Source organism: Nerophis ophidion, linkage group LG22 (genome assembly GCF_033978795.1).
Source record: "Nerophis ophidion isolate RoL-2023_Sa linkage group LG22, RoL_Noph_v1.0, whole genome shotgun sequence".
Taxonomy (NCBI): Eukaryota; Metazoa; Chordata; class Actinopteri; order Syngnathiformes; family Syngnathidae; genus Nerophis; species Nerophis ophidion.
The window spans coordinates 28,484,724-28,507,163 of record NC_084632.1 but is presented as its reverse complement, the minus strand read 5'-3'; the positions used below and the strand labels follow the sequence as shown (position 1 = coordinate 28,507,163).

Below are 22,440 nucleotides of genomic sequence, written 5' to 3'. Positions count from 1 at the left end.
AAGCTTTGAAAGTGGAATTCTTTCCCATTCTTGTTTTATGTAGAGCTTCAGTCCTTCAACAGTCCGGGGTCTCCGCTCTCGTATTTTACACATCATAATGCGCCACACATTTTCCATGGGAGACAGGTCTGGACTGCAGGCGGGCCAGGAAAGTACCCGCACTCTTCTTTTACGAAGCCACGCTGTTGTAACACGTGCTGAATGTGGCTTGGCATTGTCTTGCTGAAATAAGCAGGGGCGTCCATGAAAAAGATGGCGCTTAGATGGCAGCATATGTTGTTCCAAAACCTGTATGTACCTTTCAGCATTAATGGTGTGTTTTAGTCATATTTTCTAATTTTATACAATTTCTCTTGGGGATCAATAAAGGTTTGTGGCAGTCAAAATGTAATATATTTTAGATTAGATATGATACAAAGTAGCTTTGTTGCCTGTAACAAAAATATGTGAATGTTTAGCATATATTAATTTATCAACAATGCTTTGGGTATATTTAAGATGACTTAACTCTTTACTTAATTCAACAAAAAAAATTTCAAGTTACTCAAGACGGATGTGACAATTGGATCTACAGCACTGAGTTAGATTTTTTCCTCCTGATTCATGATCACACTCTGATTGAGGAAAAAACACAGGATGACAGTAGCTCAAACCACAAGTATTGGCTTTCAAGACTTGGCTTGGTAACCGGAAACTGGACAAGTTGAGTCAAGGACAAGGATTCGGAACATGTGTATGTGGTCACTTTAGCATGAAAAAAAAAATCAAACATGAAGTGATTTTGCCCAAGGTCAAAACCACTCATTACCTATTAAATTGTGGACATGTGCACCCTCACGGTTCTTCCATGTGGCACAGTTTTTAAAGTCTTACATTGGAAGTTACTCCGCTCTCTAAGTATGTAGTGCAGGCTAGTATGTCCATGTTCTTACCTGCAAGAATGCGTGAAACAGGCAGGACACTTGTACTTGGCCTCCTCTGTGCCACAAACACCACAACTGTTGGCAAAACAAGAGATAGTTAAACACAATAAGGTGATAAACCTAAAATGCACTACAACCTCTACTTAAAGGGAACCTAGGATGATTTTGATCTACAAAACCCGGTTCCATGAGTTGGTAAATTGTGTTAGATGTAAATATAAACGGAATACAATGATTTGCAAATCATTTTCAACCCATATTCAATTGAATGCACTACAAATACAAGATATTTGATGTTCAAACACATAAACTTTTTTTTTTTTTTTTGCAAATAATAATTAACTGAGAATTTCATGGCTGCAACACGTGCCAAAGTAGTTGTGAAAGGGCATGTTCACCACTGTGTTACATCACCTTTTCTTTTAACAACACTCAATAAACGTTTGGGAACTGAGGAGACACATTTTTGAAGCTTTTCAGGTGGAATTCTTTCCCATTCTTGCTTGGTGTACAGCTTAAATTGTTCAACAGTCCGGGTTCTCTGCTGTCGTATTTTAGGCTTCAAAATTTTTAGTGGGAAACAGGTCTGGACTGCAGGCAGGCCAGTGTGGTACCCGGACACTTTAACTACGACGCCACGCTGTTGTAACACGTAGTGTGGCATTGTCTTGCTGAAATAAGCAGGGGCGTCCATGATAACGTTGCTTGGATGACAACATATGTTGCTCCAAAACCTCTATGGACCTTTCAGCATTAATGGTGCCTTCACAGATGTGTAAGTTACCCATGCCTTGGGCACTAATACACCCCCATACCATCACAAAAGCTGGCTTTTGAACTTTGTGCCTATAACAACCCGAATGGTTATTTTCCTCTTTGTTCTGGAGGACACCACGTCCTCTGTTTCCAGATATAATTTGAAATGTGGACTCGTCAGACCACAGAACACCTTTCCACTTTGCATCAGTCCATCTTAGGTGAGCTCAGGCCCAGCCAAGCCGGCGGCCTTTCAGGATATTGTTGATAAATGGGTTTGGCTTTGCTTAGTAGAGTTTTAACTTGCACTTACAGATGTAGCGACCAACTGTAGTTACTGACAGTTGTTTTATGAAGTGTTCCTGAGCTCATGTGGTGATATCCTTTACACACTGATGTCAGTTTTTGATGCTGTACCGCCTGAGGGATCAAAAGTTCGTAACATCATCGCTTATGTGCAGTGATTTCTCCAGATTCTCTGAACTTTTTGATGATTTTACAGACCGTAGATGGTAAAATCCCTAAATTTCTTGCAATAGCTCATTGAGAAATGTTCTAAAACTGTTTGACAATTTGCTTACAAAGTGGTGACCCTCGCTCCATCCTTGTTTGTGAATTACTTAGCATTTCATGGAAGCTGCTTTTATACCCAATCATGGCACCCAACTGTTCCCAATTAGCCTGCATACCTGTGGGATGTTCCAAATGAGTGTTTGATGAGCATTGGTCAACTTTATCAGTATTTATTGCCACCTTTCCCAACTTCTTTGTCACGTGTTGCTGGCTTCAAATTCTAAAGTTATGATTATTTGCAAAAAAACGATTATCTGTTTGAACTTTAAACATGTTGTCTTTGTAGCATATTGAACTGAATATGGGTTGAAAATGATTTGCAAATCATTGAATTACGTTTATATGACGCAACCCATATGGAAACGGGGTTTGTACATTTAACACACTTCGTTGTCATCTAACATGCTTTGTGTAAATCCTTTGGTGTAAATTGACGACAAACATCACTGCTATTGTTTTTTCCAGACACGGTCGAAAATGAATTTCATAAACAGTATATAAATTCAGCTGGTCATAGCATTAGGTACACCTGCCTAACCGGCATTATAAAAAACAGTTTTTACCAGCATTAATAACACTCACTGCATATCGCATGTTGGAGTTTAACGGTTAGTCCAATTTCGTAGTGGCCTATATTGACAAAACAATCCCGTATACAATGTTGTGGACAAATATACAGGAATATGTATTTTATAGACACCAAAACAGACAGGAGGGCATTAGACAAAAGGAATGTCGCCATCAGTCTAACCGCCTGAAGCAGAGTGGGTGAAGGCTGGCCGACAGCATGTATCCTAAATGCCCACATAAGTACGTCCACCACACTGTCACATCACACTGACACTACTGTTAAAAAAAGACTGCAAAACACAGCGTTCAGAGTTATCCAAAACTTTGTGCAGGCTAACGCCGAAATGTATGAACCTTATGATTTGACACTATGGCATTGTTTAACACGAGCATCCAACATTGTAAAATAGAGAAAAATCATCATAGGTTTCCCATGCATGACAAACTGTTTAAATACGTTTGTTCCCTAACAAGGAGCTGAACGGCAACCTTCTCAACGGGTGTGTCATTTATTTAATACATTTACTTTAAATCTGTTAGTGTTTCCCATACATTCATGTATTTGTGGTAGCCCGGAACAATTGAAATAAACATTTAGCAACAGTTATTTTTTTTTTATAGCTTTGGTGTGTTTATCCTAGCCATCAAACACATTATAACGGGACTGTGCGTATAGCTTGTCTTCCAACTCTGTTGTCCAACAAAATCATGGCGTCCTAACTTATTGATACACACAAACCACAGCTGACTTGGTCGTGCATTATAACGCATCTGTTCATCATTATAGTGATGTGCTATACCACTGCTTCTCAAATATCATCTGTTATGCCCCACCTACAAAGAAGAAAATATTTTGTGCCCCCCCCACTTTTCACCGTGATTACAGATAGTATAATTTGTCTATAAAATTTATTTAACTATACCTCTGCATAATATTCTAAACTTATTAACATTAAAGGAAACAACACACCGGTCTTTCCTCATCTCCCACCGTGGTTACAGTGAAGCCAAGCGCTACATACTCTTCATCATATTCAGGAACGGCAAAAAAAAAAAAACATGTTCCCCGAGGTCACTCGCGCCCCACTATTTGAGAAGGAATGTGCTTAACGTACAATGACGTGTATATAATCTTGTAAATCAGAATCAGATTCTGATTCTAAAGCAGCGCATACATAAAATGAGCCAGGAAACGCCATGATTTTTTTTTTTAAATAACCCATGTGTGGTAATACATGCACATGAGCACAAATTGAAACCAACCAGTCAATAACTTCATGTTCTATGGTTAAATAAGGTTAAAAACATTAGATAATTTCACATATCTGTTGTGACCCAAAGCTAAAAGCTCTGTTTATTGCAATTGTGATGATGACAACATTTAGGCCATGTCTAATCCAGGGGTGACCAAAGTGCGGCCCGGGGGGCCATTTGAGGCCCGCGGGTAATTTTTTAACGGCCCTAAGCACTTTCTAAAAATACGATTAAAAAAAGAAACAGAAAAAGTGGTATAAAAGAGTAAACAGGTGAAATGTGACAAGAAAATGTTGCAATGTTTACTCTAATAACACAAAAGCTGCCATGCAGGCGGGTATTTTCTTTAAAAAAATAATAATAATCAAAATCAATGTCACATGAAATATTCCACTTTGAGATATTTTTGGGGAAAATGTTGCATATTTTGTGTTTGCCATATAAAAAACAAAGATGTTTTTTTTTTCTAAAGAAGGGCCTAATAAGAACAAACAAAAAACAAACAACAACAAAAGTTATAATTGACAGATGGATCTGAAGTTCATCTCAAGACGATTGTGTTTAAAGTAAACAGTAAAAAAAAAGCGTACTTGGTCGCATGGCGCCGGCGGACAGAGGGGGCAGAGGTCATAAACGGTGGCATTGTTGTGTGTGTGGACACGGATAAGGTTAGGTGGGATTTAACCTGGATAGCTTCATCCGGCTTAGCGTAGAAGGGGCCTAAGTAGGGCTGGACGATATATCGATATATCGTGGGTTTGTCTCTGTGCAATATAGAAAATGACTATATCACGATATTCGAGTATACGTTCTCACGCAGTTGCTTTTAACTGTGGGAATTACACTACAGGCTCTTCTTCACTCTTTCCTATCTCTCCTTCTCACAGACAGCAAGCTCACCTTTTTACGTACGTCACATACTGTACGTATACGCCCTCGCGGAGCAGAGAAGTAGCAGCATGGGTAACGTTAGCTGTGATGCTAGGGGAGCCGTGCGAGTGGTAATACAAGAGAAATACGGTGCAAATCTGGTAACAAATGAAGGAAGACTTAATACCCAATAAAAACAGCAGGGAGTCCATCGTCTGGCGGTGGTTTGGTTTCAAGTGGGAATATGTCGAACAGACAACCGTAATTTGTGAAGTGTGGGGCAAAAGCGTTGCTACAAAAAGTAGTATTACTGCAAATATGTAGCATCATTTGAAAAGTCCCCTGCTACAGAATGAAGAGTGCTTGAGACTGCATGTCAACATCTCCGTTTGGTGCCACACGCCCAAAACATCAAAATGCCGAGGCAAACATTTCCAGATCAACACCGTATGAAAAAAATAGTCAACAACAAAAGAAAATAATGTCCGCAGTAATCTACCACATAGAGAAGGATGAACACTATTTGATTTCCTATCATGCAGCTCATTTTTATTTGACAGTTATTTAAATATCTTGTGACATCATGCACAAAAGAGCACTATTTGTTTTAAACTATTGTAGTGGCGTTCTGTGCAAAAGGTGCACTTTATTTTAGTGTTGTTTTGAAATGTCATCTTAGTGACATCATGCACAAAATTGCACAAATAGCTTGTTTTAAAATGTCTCTGACAATCTTGCACTTTCTGTTTTGGAAATGACATGAATGTTTGTGCCACAGCTTAAAAACTGTTTAATAAACACAGTTTTTGTCAATTGACTTAGTTGTGGTTTCCTTCTCTGCATTTAAGTTTAAAATGAGCATATATAAATGCAGTATGAACAAGAATGTTTTAATGTAGACACATAGAATGTAGACATGAGGCGACTATCAATGGTGGAGGATGAAGGTTTTAGACAAATGATTCACGTCCTCAACCCTGGTTACACTCTTCCCTCGAGGAACCATTTTACCAAACTGATGGAGAGGAAGTACGAGCGGACATTCCATGCAGTTGTAGACTGACATATAAGCCACCCAGAGCAAACTTGCTCTCACTACTGATGTGTGGACAAGTGTAAACTATCTTGGCAATACATGCCGCTACTACATTGGAGACGAATGGAACATGAAGTCAATCTGCCTTACGACCATGCCACTAGAGGAAAGACATTCAGCATCCAACATTGCAGAATGGTTGGAATAGGTAATAGCCAGGTTTGAAATTCCCCTAAGCAAAATTATTGCTATTGTGCAGGACAATGGTGCACTTTATTAAAAAAATAAAATTTTTGTGACACTTGCCTTGTTTTATTTGGCAAGCCGAAAGGACATGGTGCCAGTATTCTGTTTTTTTAAATAAAGTATTGAAAAGGATAGAAATGTAGTTTTTCTCTTTTATCCGATTATTAATCGACATATTAATCGAATATCAAATTAATCAGTAGTTGCAGCCCTAATATATATACATATATATATATATATATATATATATATATATATATATATATATATATATATATATATATATATATATATATATATATATACATATATATATAAATATATACATATATTTATATATATATATATATATATATGTATATATTTATTTATTTATTTATTTTTATTTTATTATATATATATATATATATATATATATATATATATATATAATAAAATAAAAATAAATAAATAAATAAATATATACATATATATATATATAAATATATGTATAGCTAGAATTCACTGAAAGTCAAGTATTTCTCATAAGTATATAAGTATTTCTTATATATATATATATATATATATATATATATATATATATATATATATATATATATATATATATATATACATATATACTGTATATATACCCTATTACCTTGAATTGCCGCAGGGCATATAGTATGCGCCTGCCTTGAATTAATGCCGGGTCAAACTTGCTTCCCAAAATAATTAGCGCATGCTTAGTATTACCGCCTGGTCAAACTCGTGATGTCATGAGTGACACTTGCCCTGTCATCATTTTCAAAATGGAGGAGGCTTATTTCAATACCAGTAATTTGAAATCGCATTAAGGGAAGAAGATTTAGAGCTATTCAGTAGGATTTAAGGTCCAAGCTTACATCACACTCAAATATTTACTGCATACCTTTGGTAAGTGCCGGAGTGAGAAGAGGTTTTAAAATAATTAGCACATGCTTACTCTTACCGCATGCCTTTGGTAAGCACAGGAGTGAGGAGAGGTTTTATATTAATTAACACCCCATCTATCTATATATATATATGTATATATATATATATATATATATATATATATGAAATACTTGACTCTTAACCACGCCCCCCAAACCCCCGAAATCGGAGGTCTCAAGGTTGGCAAGTATGACAGAGAGTTGAGAAGAAATCCCTCTTACTTTAGTTGTAGTTTTGGGTATTCGTCACAATGTAATTTTTCCAGATATTATAGACATACAAAAACGATTTTGGCAACATCCTTCCATTTACTACCGTTTGTCCCTTATTGGGCGGCGGGGGGTGCTAGAGTCTGGGTGGACCAAATATTACAAGGCAGTGTTTCAAGTCGGTGTCACCGGAAGAGCAACGGTACAGGAACGTGTTGTGTTTATATAAAATAACTTTATAGTCTAGTTTGTGAACGACACGAATATTGAGAGTTCGGTGATATCATATTAATAACTACATTATTACAAATAAACTCTATGTGAACTTGATATCTGCGTATGGTCTGAGTTTGACTTCCGAACACTTACTTGGAGAGAGAAACCTTTCTTTTCGTCCCCTTCGACTCTTCGCCATCACTACCGCAGTGCACAGATGTCTCCGGTGGCGACATGATGATGTTTGTCGGGATGGAACATGTGGAGCACATTGCAGAAGCGAGCAGCCACGCTTCAAAACAAACCTTCTTCTTTTTCTTCTTCCACCAGTGACCATGCGGGAATTTCCTGGCTGCGAGTTCCGGTTTGAACTGCTCTTTAGCGCTCCTCAGTGTCTGGATATGCAATTACATCTTATTATGTAAGGTCCAGCCATCCATTTTTTGCCGCTTATTCCCTTTGGGGTCGCGGGGGGCATGGTGCCTATCTCAGGCACAATCGGGTGGAAGCCGGTGTACAACCTGGACAAGTCGCCACCTCATCACAGGGCCAACACAGATAGACAGACAACATTCACACTCACATTCACACACAAGGGACCATTTAGTGTTGCCAATCAACCCATCCCCAGGTGCATGTCTTTGGAAGTGGGAGGAAGCCGGAGTACCCGGAGGGAACCCACGCATTCACGGGGAGAACATGCAAACTCCACACAGAAAGATCCCGAGCCCGGGATTGAACCCTAACTACTCAGGACCTTCGTATTGTGCGGCAGACGCACTAACCCCTCTTCCACCTTCATCCATCCATCCATCCATTTCCTACCGCTTATTCCCTTTCGGGGTCGCGGGGGGCGCTGGCGCCTATCTCAGCTACGATCGGGCGGAAGGCGGGGTACACCCTGGACAAGTCGCCACCTCATCGCAGGGCCAACACAGATAGACAGACAACATTCACACTCACATTCACACACTAGGGACCATTTAGTGTTGCCAATCAACCTATCCCCAGGTGCATGTCTTTGGAAGTGGGAGGAAGCCGGAGTACCCGGAGGGAACCCACGCATTCACGGGGAGAACATGTAAACTCCACACAGAAAGATCCTCAGCCTGGAATTGAACCCAGGACTGCAGGACCTTCGTATTGTGAGGCAGACGCACTAACCCCTCTCCCACCGTGAAGCCCTTCCACCTTCATGTGAAGCCCTTATGTAAGGTCCTCATGAGTAAACACTCAACCTAATGACATCTTGACTGGTTTGGTCTTTTTTTGTTTGTTTATAATAATAAAAATGTGTTCCGTGGCTCATTGTATGAATACAATAACAATAACCATGAATTGATTAACGTGGACCCCGACTTAAACAAGTGGAAAAACGTATTCGGGTGTTACCATTTAAAGGCCTACTGAAATTAGATTTTCTTATTTAAAGGCCTACTGAAAGCCACTACTACCCACCACGCAGTCGGATAGTTTATACATCAATGATGAAATATTAACATTGCAACACATGCCAATACGGCCTTTTTAGGTTACTAAATTGCAATTTTAAATTTTCCAGGAGTCTCGTCTTGGAAACGTTGTGTAATGATGACGTGCACGCAAGACGTCACAGGTTTTTAGGAAGAATGAGCGCTGCGCACACAGACAGCTAAAAGTCGTCTGCTTTAATGGCATAATTATACAGTATTTTGGACATCTGTGTTGCTGAATCTTTTGCAATTTGTTCAATTAATATTGGAGAAGTCACAGAAGAAAGATGGAGTTAGGAAGCTTTAGCCTTTAGCCACACAAACACACTGTGATTCCTTGTTTAAAATTCCTGGAGGTGAAACTTCACTATGGATCAGAGCGCGGTCAAGCGAACATGGATCCCGACCACATGTCAACCAGCAGGTTTCGGTGAGGAAATTGTGGTTAAAAAGTCACCTCTTACCGGATATCAGCTGAGCTTGTGCCATCCGTACAGCTGCCGTCGATTCCCCTGAGACACTGCGGATCAACACACCCGTGGACAAACACCTCCGACTATCAGGTACTGTTAAACTCACTAAAACACTAGCAACACAATAGAAAAATAAGGGATTTCCCATAATTATCCTAGTAAAAACATCCTCTCCAAGGTTCTCTCCAAGGTTCTCATAGTCATTATTGTCACCAACGTCCCACTGGGTGTGAGTTTTCCTTGCCCTTATGTGGGCCTACCGAGGATGTCGTAGTAGTTTGTGTTGTGGTTAGTGCAGCCCTTTGAGACACTAGTAATTTAGGGCTATATAAGTAAACATTGATTGATTGGCTGATTGATTGATGGAATCTGTCCCAATGCAATCGCGTTTTTTTATTTTATTTTTTGTGTAGTCCATCGCTATCAATATCCTCAAACACGAATCTTTCATCCTCGCTGAAATTAATGGGGAAATTGTCGTTTTCTCGGTCCGAATAGCACTTTTTGTTGGAGGCTCCCATTAAAAACAATGTGAATATGTGAGGATCCCCCACACGTGTGACGTCATCGTCTGCGACTTCCGGTAGAGGCAGGGCATTTCTCTGAGCACCTAAAGTTGCAAACTTTTTCGTGGATGTTCTCTACTAAATTCTTTCAGCAAAAATATGGCAATATCGCGAAATGATCAAGTATGACACATAGAATGGACCTGCTATCCCCGTTTAAATAAGAAAATCTAATTTCAGTAGGCCTTTAAACGGGAATACCAGGTCCTTTTTATGTGTCATACTTGATCTTTTCGAGATATTGCCATATTTTTGCTGAAAGGTTTTAGTGGAGAACATCGACGATAAAGTTCGCAACTTTTGGTCGCTAATAGAAAAGCCCTGCCTGTAGCGGAAGTATGTGCGCGTGACGTCACGAGTTGCAGGGCTCCACACATATTCACATTGTTTTTAATGGGAGCCACCAGCAGTGATAGAAATTCAGACCGAGAAAGCGACAATTTCCCCATTAATTTGAGCGAGGACGAAAGATTCGTGAATAAGGATATTGATAGTGAAGGACTAGAAAGAAAAAAAAAGCGACGGCTCCGGGCGGCGGCAGTGTGAGCGTTTCAGATGTAATTAGACACAGTTACTAGGATAATTCTGGAAGATCCCTTATCTGCTTATTGTTTTAATAGTGTTTTTGTGAGATTTTAAAGATTGTAAAGTCATACCTCGAGGTCGGATGGCTGCGGTGAACACGCAGTGTCTCAGAGAGAAGCTGAGGAGCCAGGCTCACAGCTGCCTTTTAAACAGCTGCTGTAGGACGACGAATAATCCACTGATGTCTCCGGTAAGATATATATCACAATTTCTCCATCCAAAAACATGCTGGTTGACATGGAGAAAACATGTTCGCTTGACCGCTCTGCTTCACAACAAACAAAGAAAAACCAACTGTGTCTCGGTGCTAAAGACAGCTGCAATCCACCGCTTTCCACCGACAGCATTGTTCTTTATAGTCTCCATTATTAAATGAACAAATTGCAAAAGATTCAGTAAAACAGATGTCCAAAATACGTGTAATTATGCCATTAAAGCAGACGACTTTTAGCCGCTAGTGGTGCAGTGCTAATATTTCCTGACAGTCCGGGACGTCACGCGAACTTGTCATCATTCCGCGACGTTTTCAACAAGAAACTCGTGGGAAATTTATAATTGCAATTTACTAAACTAAAAAGGCCGTATTGGCATGTGTTGCAATGTTAATATTTCATCATTGATATATAAACTATCAGACTGCGTGGTCGGTAGTAGTGGGTTTCAGTAGGCCTTTAAGTGGTCAATTATACGGAATATGTACTGTACTGTGCAATATACAAATAAAAGTCTCAATCTCAATAAAAAAAAACAAGAAAAACCCACAAAAAATGTGAAGGACATTGATTACAATGTATAGAGAAACATCCATCCATCCATCCATCATTCTTCTTCGGCTTATCCGAGGTCGGGTCGTGGGGACAGCAGCCTAACAGGGAAGCCCAGACTTCCCTCTCCCGAGCAACTTCGTCCAGCTCTTCCCGGGGGATCCCGAGGCGTTCCCAGGCCAGCCGACAGACATAGTCTTCCTAACGTGTCCTGGGTCTTCCCCGTGGCCTCCTACCGGTTGGACGTGCCCTAAACACCTCCCTAGGGAGGCGTTCGGGTGGCATCCTGACCAGATGCCCGAGCCACCTCATCTGGCTTCTCTCCATGTGGAGGAGCAGCGGCTTTACTTTGAGCTCCTCCCAGGTGGCAGAGCTTCTCACCCTATCTCTAAGGGAGAGCCCCGCCACCTGGCGGAGGAAACTCATTTTGGCCGCTTGTATTCGAGAAACATGTTAATACAAATATCCAAGCTTTTTCCTAAAATATATAGTATTTGTAAAACAGATAGAAATGAAAAAATATAATTTTTCATTCCTTTGGAGGGAAAAAGTTTGGACACAACTGATCTGCTTTGTAGAGACAAAAGTGATGAAACATGTGATCACTGCACACATAAAGTGCATCCGGAAAGTATTTACAACACTTCAGTTTGTCCAAATTTTATGCTACAGCCTTATTCCTAAATGGAATAAATTCATTTTTGTCCTCAAAATTGTGAACACAATAACCATTAACGACAATATACAAACAGTTGTTTTTATTTAGAAATGTTTGCAAATGTATTAAAAATAAAAATGTAAGAAATCACATGTACAGTCGTGGTCAAAAGTTTACATGCCCGCTAAAGCAGGGGTCTCAGACATGGGGCCCGTAGACGTTATTTTGCGGCCCCCACCTTAATATGAAAGTTTAATGTTAGTGCGGCCCGCAAGTTTTATATGAATGGCGTTTGACAGCGTTGTGTTATTTGGGTCCAAAATGGCTCTTTCAACGTTCTGGGTTGCCTACCCCTGCGTTAGTGGAAAAGCGGCAAGTGAGTGAAAGCGACAGAGACGTTGCCACGGAGACAAGGGTTTTCTCATGTGCCTGGCTGCAGTCACACTGCGACACCTGTCCGACAGTAATAACAATCCCCGATAACCTGGACCAATTCAAAATGTTATTAGATTTTTTGTTTTTATTGTTATTTTGCATTTCCTCAAACGATGAACACTACATTATATGACGCCGAATAACACTCCGGGACCCGCCACTTTTTGCGCTCGCTATCCCGGTTCTTTCCTGGCTATTATCCGCCGACTGCCGAGTTGCTGTAGGGCAGGGGTCACCAACCTTTTTGAAACCAAGAGGTACTTCTTGGGTACTGATTAATGCGAAGGGCTACCAGTTTGATACACACTTAAATAAATTGCCAGAAATAGCCAAATTGCTCAATTTACCTTTAACTGTATGTTATTATTAATAGTTAATGATATTTATCTTTGTGGAAACACTGATCATCGTAATGATTTCTCACAATAAATATATATTTTTGTTGACATGTTTTAAATAGGTTAAAATCCAATCTGCACCTTGTTAGAATATATAACAAATTGGACCAAGCTATATTTCTAACAAAGACAAATCATTATTTCTTCTAGATTTTCCAGAACAAAAATTTTAAATAAATTCACAATACTTTGAAATACAATTTATATTTGATTCTACAGATTCTCTAGATTTGCCAGAATATTTTCTTTTAATTTTAATCATAATAAGTTTGAAGAAATATTTCACAAATATTCTTTGTCGAAAAAACAGAAGCTAAAATGAAGAATTAAATTAAAATGTATTTATTATTCTTTACAATAATTTTTTTTTTATATACTTGAACATCAATTTAAATTGTCAGGAAAGAAGAGGAAGGAATTTAAAAGGTAAGAAGGTACATGTGTTCGAAAATCCTAAAATAATTTTTAAGGTTGTATTTTTTGTCTAAAATTGTCATTCTGAAAGTTATAAGAAGCAATGTAAAAAAATAAATTATTTTATTTAAACAAGTGAAGACCAAGTCTGTAAAATATTTTCTTGGATTTTCAAATTCTATTTGAGTTTTGTCTCTCTTAGAATTAAAAATGTCGAGCAAAGCGACACCAGCTAAATAAAATTGAAAAAATAGAGGCAGCTCACTGGTATGTGCTGCTATTTGAGCTATTGTTAGAACAGGCCAGCGGGCTACTCATCTGGTCCTTACGGGCTACCTGGGCCCGCGGGCACCGTGTTGGTGACCCCTGCTGTACGGAGTAAAAGCGGAATAACACACATTGCGGATATAACATTATTCTCCATGCGTCGGTTGAATACAAATATATCACACAAACCCAAACATGTCTTTTTCAAAGCCTGCAGTGAAGTGAAGGGTTAATGATGAGCAAAGTCAATTCCAGGAAAAGTGGGAGATGCAATATTTCTTTGTTGAGCACAGGGACACCCCGACATGTCTTATTTGCAGAGAGAAAGTTGGGATAATCTCTGAAACGTCATTATACAACTAGACATGCTGAGGAGTATGCAAAAACATTTTTAGGAAATCTTTTCTTGCAGCCCAGCCTCACCCAGACTCTCCTTCCAGTGGCCCCCAGGTAAAGTGAGTTTGAGACCCCTGCTCTAAAGGCTTAGTGGCCACATGCATGGACATCACCTTTTAGCTCTTATTCCCAAAATTGTGTACACTACTGAATTGGGGTCTATGGCCGCTTATGTGGACACTTATACTGCCATTTGGTGGTGCCAGAAGAGTATAACATACAATGGAATTTGGAAAAAAAAGTGTAAAAATAAGAATTAGCAAGTTATGTTGTGTTTTAGACCTGTTCTTCCTTCGGTCAACGCCCCCAGGTTCTTTGATGACACATAAGCTGGTTTTAAATCAATCAGAGACAGAGGTTGCTCATTTTGCTATTTTATTACCAAAGCGCCTTGGGAGATCAATCTAGATACAACCTTTCAAAGCTCGGTCCAAATTGATCTAATCCTAAAATGGCAGTTTCTCCCTCCTCACTTACTCTCACCCGCCCCTCTTCTTCTCCTCCCTACTTTGGACAGTTGAGATAACAGATAGTTATGTCTTCATTCCAACATTCCAAATTCAAGGTCTATGTAAAAGACTCACACTTTAGCTGTTCTAAAATCTGACTAGGAAATACAAGGACAACCAAATCCAACAGTCCCCCTTCAGATCTTCTAAAAAAGATCTCCCAACACAACTACAATACTTCTAAAGCACCTACTTCACATCAAAGTCTTAGCAAGCTCACACTAAAATAAAATAATAGTCACATTTGGGATTTGGATAGAGGGAGGGAGTCCTCGTCAAGAAAGGGAAGCTAGCCATTCTCAAAAGTCACCACTTTGCCTAACTGGATGGCCTGAGGGAGGTCGGGGCAAGTTGCTCAGCAAGTCTCTCAACAGCGTCACGAGTCAGGTTGGTCAATCTTAACAGATTATAAAAAACATAGTTAATTTGTTCTACATTTTTAGTAGCAGTCACAGGGAAAATAGCACCAAAGTTAGGAAGGTCCTCAAAACCTGCACAGGAATCACACCACAATTTATATTGTCTTGGGACCCCTCTTGGTTGCCCTTTTACCTGAAAGCAAACACCACCAGGGTTTCTCATCAAATCAAAGGAGCCCCTTACACTCCTCCTAGATTGAACATGACGGCGTCGGCAGGAAGTTAAAGAGGCCGATGAAACAGGAGTTACAGGGGGTGTTAATTTGGTACCCACCGGGGTGAGTGGGGTCACCAGTCTAACCATAGCACAATGCCCAACGGCTGACGTCGGGATTCAAATGTACAATCTGTGTTCCCCACAATACCAGAATATGTCAGCCCTTGCCCAAGGGTCTATTTTGGAGCCATCTATCAGTGTGGTGCACCAGGAAGGGTCAATGTCACCCAATTTGTTGGGAGCCGAAGAGGGTCCTGTGAATTGAAAACACGTGTAATTCATTTTTGGGGCCACAAGGGGAAGAAATCGGATGAAATTGTCAACAGGAGGGTACACTCTAGCCAACAAATTGCACCCTGGCAGCGTGGTTTCAGAAAACAAGGAGATAAGCCAGTTTGGGCCATTTGTCAGTCAACCTAAAAGGGGCGGGGTAAGTGCGGGAAAAAGGACTTCCAGCGGAACAAGCAACACAATCACCCATACTTTGGCGCCCTCTCGAGGACATTAATTTTGATAATCCCTTTAGATTCTTTACCAGTCTGGTCAACCCCTAACACAACATAAAACGGACTGGGCAAATTGGGCATGACACCCACATTGGCGTTTGTTAGGGCGATGGGGTTCTGGGAACGATCACAGTTCCTCTGGAAGGTCATCCCTTCCCGAGTAGTTTTGATGTAATACTGGGGGCCAGTGGGATTCCAATGCCCGGTGTAGTGGGTTACCTGCTTTCACCAGGGTCACCACACCCTAAAGTATGTATTCTGCTTCCGACACTAATAGCTCAGAGTTGCGTCGTATCAAAAATTTAGGTTACTACCACGGTAATAGCTACTATGTCCCTCGCTATCAATCACACTGCACTGATAAAAAAAAAAAGTCTTGCTGTCCCCCTTGATCAAGTCTATTTCAAGTCCTCCTTATGTTTTAAGACACTTGTCAGTCACTGTCGTCAGGAAGGGAGGACTGAGGCACAAGGACATTAGAACAAGCCTAAGTACCAATCTGTCAGGGAATACTGCTGGGTGTAACATCCTACCTTTCGTCTATCAAAATCAGAGTAATTTAGGTAACTAAACGGGGTTAAACATCAAACTTTTCACTTACTGTAGCGACACCAATAGTTATGCTGAAAACAAGTAAGAGAAGTTATATAACATCGAGTATATAGGTTGATCTCAAGTAATGATAGCTTTGGATATATGAAACAGCAGTTGAGTAGGTCTGGTAGATCTACACGACGGTAGACGGCAGCTCAACGTGGGGAGACCTCTCTCGGCGTCGTCTTTTGGGTTGTGAGGCTATGTGTGTAAGTTCTGCAAGGGGACCGAGTGGGGCCGGTGATGTGGCGATGGCGGCAGTGACATCTGCCAGCCGAAGGGAGTGAGACGTCAGTTCCACGACCTCAAAGAGACCGGTCCACCTGGGCTCCGTCCGCTTGCGGTTAATGACCTTGAGCCTCTCGACCGGCGGAAGGGAATTTGGTGTGGCGGGCTGTCATCCTCAAATCTGCACAGAGGAACTGGCACATAATTCTGAATTTGCTCAACTTACCAGTTTGGTATTACGCTGATTCCTCCTTCCAGGGGGTGGCTGGACCTGGGAAGGGCTGATCTGTGTGCAGTTCATAGGGTGAAAGACCAGTTTTGTTCATGGACATTCGAGTGGCCATTAAAGCCAATGGTACTGCGTCAACCCACTTTAATTTGGTCTGTGCACAGATTTTAGCCAATTTGTTTTAATTCTTGTTCATTCTCTCGACCTTACCTAAAAAGAGGATGGTACACCGAACAAAACCTGTGTTTTAGTCCGAGATCCTTTTCGACCAAAGCTAAGTGAGCATTTTTAAAATGGGTGTCGTTTCTGACATGATTTTTTTGGGGTAACAATGTTGAGCTATTAGGTCATTAACAATCCTTATTTTTTGCTGATTTTGCATCCTCTTTTTAGGTTGTGGTTGCTTCTGGCAAAAACCACTGTAATTGTCAACGCAAGTCAGCAAGTACCTTTTCCCTTGTACCTGATTGATCATATCAATAAAATTACAAACTTTACCCAGATGTTACCTCACCTCCTCCATATTCCAAATTAATATAGTAAACCACTATCGATGTGCAACATCGTTATTTTCAAATTAAGTTTCGTTACATCTTTTTACCCACTAAAAAATGTTACAACTACTCCACTTCTCCCTTACCTCGCCCTGACAGCAGTCTTGCCTACATCCAATCATGGCACCTTCTACATTCCTGTTGTGACCACCAAGAGAGTAAACATTGGGAAACTTAGCCACCCTGCTAACCTAAACAATCTCATTCCTATCTTCTTCTAATCAAAGCCAACATCGAAGCTTGTCAATAACATCATCAGTATGGGTCTGTTGATTGTCAGGTCTCTAAATAACAAATCATTTTTAGTCAATGCTTTTATTACCACTTCTAAATTTGACTTTGTTTTTACTTGAAAAATGTTAAAACTATGGAAATTGTCAGAGTCGGATGATTGTCGATTTTTTTTTTTTATAAGGAGTCTGACTCCACCCTCAACTCCTCCCCCTTCTGTTTCTGAAGAAGGGACATCAAAGGTGTTTGTAATACTTTTACTTTCAGAAACATCTAAGAAAAAGTTTAGCTGATAGTAAAGTAAATTATTCAACCTGGTGAAGGCGACAAAATATGCTTATATTTATATTGACACAAATGCTAGAAAAAACCAACCTTATGGCGGATGCTTTTGCAATAGTAATTTGACATTCTACCACACCTTGTGGCCGCAATAATTCCTTAAGTCAGGCTCATGTTGTAGAAAGTTGAATGATGCGGACCCGTTTGTTACCGAATACTTTCGATTAGACTTCTGTCTTGACTACTTTGTTCATGTAATAAGCAACTGTAATTATTTGATATGCTTAAATGTTATGTGTAGTTTTAGCTCAGCTGTTGTGTAGCTGCTAGCTCCTTGTAGCCTACAGCCGCAGTGTCCAAAGTGCAGCCCATAGCTATGTGTTTAACAGACAACTGAAACAATTAATAATGTGGTATTTGTGTGGTTTCATCATTGGACCTAAGTCTTTAGTTTCCGTAGGGGGGACAGAGAGCAAGGGAACAATGTGGGACTGCATTGGTGTCCATCTTATACCATGCTAGTTGTTGCAAAGATATGTCAACGTGAGTAGCCACACCTTGAGTTCCAACATATACTATATATATATATATATATATGATTGATTGATATATAAAAAGGAGTCAAAGGCCTCCTGATATGTCGTCTACCTGTGATCATAACATATGGCGGGTCAGGTGGTGGGGCACACGGAAAACGCTCAGTCAGCCAGGGTTTTCACTGATAGAACAGTTGCAGCAGGAGTTGAGGTACTCAGTAGGCGCCAGCCATGTTTGGTGCTCCAGGTTGTGGTATGAACTCATGCTCATGGAGGTGCCTTGATAGTGGTGCCGCAGCTTGGTGGCCGTACCGTCAGGTAACACCAGAAAGGTCCCTTCTGTGCGATATTGAATGTCAGGGCACAGTTTGTAAAGCAGGTCATTACCAAGCAGGCACGGTGTGTTCAGGTCGACCACAAAGGGATGCTTCAGTGTGTGTCCAGCAATTTCAACCGGAAGCAGTTTGGTGACAGGTCACCTTCTTGTGACCTCAGCGAAGCCTTTGACCTTCAAAAGGGAAGCACACAGTTTCTTTGGTACCTTTGCATTCAGAGATGAGTGGGTGGCACCAGTGTCAATCACAAACTGATAACATTGTCCATTGACACTTATGTCAATGGACAATGCAGTCCTTTGAGACATTTGTGATTTGGGGCTATAGAAATAAACATTGATTGATTGATTGATGATGTCCAGCAGAGGTCTGTTTGTATCCCCTTCTGGGCGTCCAGCTGTGGGCACAGGCGAAACAGTTTCCACCCCGGATTGACCTTGAAGCACCGCGTTGTCCACCATCCGAGTCCATCTGTCTGGTCTCTTATCTGTTGCGGATTCTTTTCTCCGCCTGCTGGAACTCAAAAGGAAGGTCACCCACTGCTGAATATACTTTAGCTGACTTTTGTCCTTTCGGTTCTTTTGACATTTTTTTTTCTACAGTGATTTGAAAATTAAGGAGTCGTTTCCTTGTTACTCTGTCATCCGTCTTATCATCGTCATCCTGCTTCGCCCAATTATGCATATCACATTTTAAAACCCCAACATTAATTGTCCCATTAAATGTTAATCAATACCCCTATTTCAGCGATTTATACGCATTACTTTATGTATATTTAAGTAGCTTTTCTAAATCAACTAAAGATTATCTAAGAATCCTTTGAACTGCACAAGCTTTGGCTTATCTATAAGTTAATGAGACTATCGTTTGTGTCTATCACTTAGTTAGTTGTGCATTCTGACTTCCTGTCGTGTGTGATATTCTACAAAATAAGGGCATGTGTTTATTCTCATTCGTCTAAAACTATCAATGTGACACACACACACACATACACACACCTATTTGTGTGCGCGAACGCACTTTCCAAGAGATAAGGCGGAATACCCTCAAAGATGCCCTTGTTTCTAAGACAACTCTTATCTCACGGCACACCCAGAAGCGCAGCTGCATCATATCAACCCTTAGTAACTGCAAACAACATTTGTCATTCACTCTGAGCTTCACAAACTGGCCCTGTATAAGTGAAGTCACTGAGCCTCCCTGCTTCGGTTGCTGCCCCGGCGACCCGACCTCCGATAAGCGGAGGAAGATAATTAAATAGATGGATCACTCACTCATACGATTTCTGAACTAAGTATTATAAGAACAACTATAAAACCCAAATGTATTTAAGTTTTAGGAGTTAACAACCAGCCATACAAACAAACAAATGCAGTGAACCCCCAACAGCATACGCTGACACACAAACACCATCAATACCTTTATTTGACACATTCTCTTCCTTACTTCGACTTGCTTTTTCATTTTCAAACCACATCCTGTATCCATCTCTTCCTTACTCTTCAGACTGTTTCTATTTCTATTCTCCTCTCCTAGAAACCATTTACGTAAGGTTTTCACCATCCATTCTCTTCACCTTCAAACCTCTCTTGCTCTCTCTTTCTACGTTCCACTTTACCATAAAACTTCGAGTTACTTTTCTTAATTTACCTAACGTTTGAGTTCACTACTTTACGAGTGTAGTAAACACCCTCTTACCCCTTTCAAGCAACGTTCTCTTTTTTATTTTCTCTGTTTTTTCTTCTTTTTTTTTTTTTTTTTCTCTTTGTTAATTTTCTTGTCGACAACAGTACATTCAATTGATCATTAAACAGTAACGATTGATCACATTTTCCCAGCCGCCATTACGTTCCTGTCTGTCACACTCCTTTGCCATTGTGTCTTTTTCCTTCATTTTAACGCACACCTGAGTGCCGCAGGGATCTCTCAAACGGGAACTTTATTGTACTTTTTACAAATGGCCTCCAACCTCGGAATTTGTCATGTGGCACAGATGGGCCTCCACCCTTACGGTCTGTATTTTCCGTGCACACGTTAGTGTCACTTGGATCTTGCAACCGGGGAATATTTTATTGTACTTTCACAAATGGCTTCCAACCCATTCTTAATTTCCGTGCACACGTTAATGTCACTTGGATCTCACAACCGGGGAGTATTTACTATCCACACAACGGTTATCCGTCCCGTTACTCTTTTAGGGGAGACCAATTCCCCAGGGCGAACCACACCCGACTATTTGCTTACTCGTCAATGAAGCAGCCCGTCACGGTAATCTAGACACAATAACTTGAGTTGACCACTTATCTACAACTTTTATGCAATGGCGGACAAGGCAATAATGCAACCAACCTATCAAAATCAGCACCCTGTCTCTGTTGTATATAACAGTGTTTGACTTACAAGACTTTTAGACTGACTCCTAATGCAGATTTTAGAAAAAGGCACTGCTTACCTTGATGTTGGCCAAGTGAGTCTGTCCGTAAGTTTGCAAGAGCAGTCCAATTTTTAGCGTGTCATCCCCGGACGAGCCCCCAAATAGTTGCGTTTTAGACCTGTTCTTCCTTCGGTCAACGCCCCCAGGTTCTTTGATGACACATAAGCTGGTTTTAAATCAAGAGGTTGCTCATTTTGCTATTTTATTACCAAAGCGCCTTGCGAGATCAATCTAGATACAACATTTCAAAGCTCGGTCCAAATTGATCTAATCCTAAAATGGCAGTTTCTCCCTCCTCACTCAGTCTTACCCGCCCCTCTTCTTCTCCTCCCTACGTCGGACAGTTGAGATAACGGATAGTTATGTCTTCATTCCACCATTCCAAATTCAAGGTCTATGTAAAAGACTCACACTTTAGCTGTTCTAAAATCTGACTAGGAAATACAAGGACAACCAAATCCAACAGTTACTAAACATGAAGTACACGTTTGTGTACTTATGGACTAAGTACATCATATCAAAAGATGGTTCTTAGTTTTTATTCTAATTGGAGTCCAATAAGCCCAAATAGCAAAGAGAAATAAAAAAGCATGTAAACAAACAGCTTGGGCCTTAAGAGGATCCACTTGTAAATAAGATAATGTCATGGTTGTCTTGAGTTTCCAGTCATTTTTACAACTCTTATATAGCACGTACTTGTTTTTCACAAAAAACATTCATGAAGTTTGGTTCTTTTATGAATTTATTATGGGTCTACTGAAAATGTAACCAAATCTACTGGGTCAAAAGTATACGTACAGCAATGTTAATATTTGGTTACATGTCCCTTGGCAAGTTTCACTACAATAAGGCGCTTTTAAGTTCTGGTTGAATTTTTGACCACTCTTCTTGACAAATTTGGTGCAATTCAGCAAATGTGTTGGTTATCTGACATGGACTTGTTTCTTCAGCATTGTCCAAACGTTTAAGTCAGGACTATGAGAAGGCCATTCGAAAACCATAATTCTAGCCGAATTTAGACATTCCTTTGCCACTTTTGACGAGTGTTTGGGATCATTGTCCTGTTGAAACACCCAACTACGCTGGAGACCCAACCTCAGGGCTGATGATTTTAGGTTGTCCTGAAGAATTTGGAGAAAATCCTCCTTTTTCATTGTCCCATTTACTCTCTGTAAAGCACCAGTTCCATAATACTACCAGTTCCATAATACTACAACCGCCATGCTTGATGGTAGGCATGGTATTCCTGAGATTAAAGGCATCACCTTTTTTTCTAGAAACATATTGTTGGCCCTCAAGGGCAGTAACTCGAACCTGATGTTCACTAACAA

At 40.3% G+C, this 22,440-nt stretch overlaps 1 protein-coding gene across 1 annotated transcript in view; it reads right to left on the bottom strand.

The window, feature by feature from the left end:
- znhit6 (zinc finger HIT-type containing 6) overlaps positions 1-15,836 on the bottom strand; it is a 62,038-nt gene extending 46,202 nt beyond the window's left edge. Inside the window, exons 1-3 of the mRNA XM_061884054.1 lie at positions 15,777-15,836; positions 7,761-8,002; positions 933-998 (exon numbers count right to left, since the gene is read on the bottom strand). Coding sequence (XP_061740038.1) covers positions 933-998; positions 7,761-8,002; positions 15,777-15,836 — 368 coding nt within the window. The remainder of the gene's footprint in view (positions 1-932; positions 999-7,760; positions 8,003-15,776) is intronic.
- Between the last annotated feature and the right edge of the window lie 6,604 nt (positions 15,837-22,440).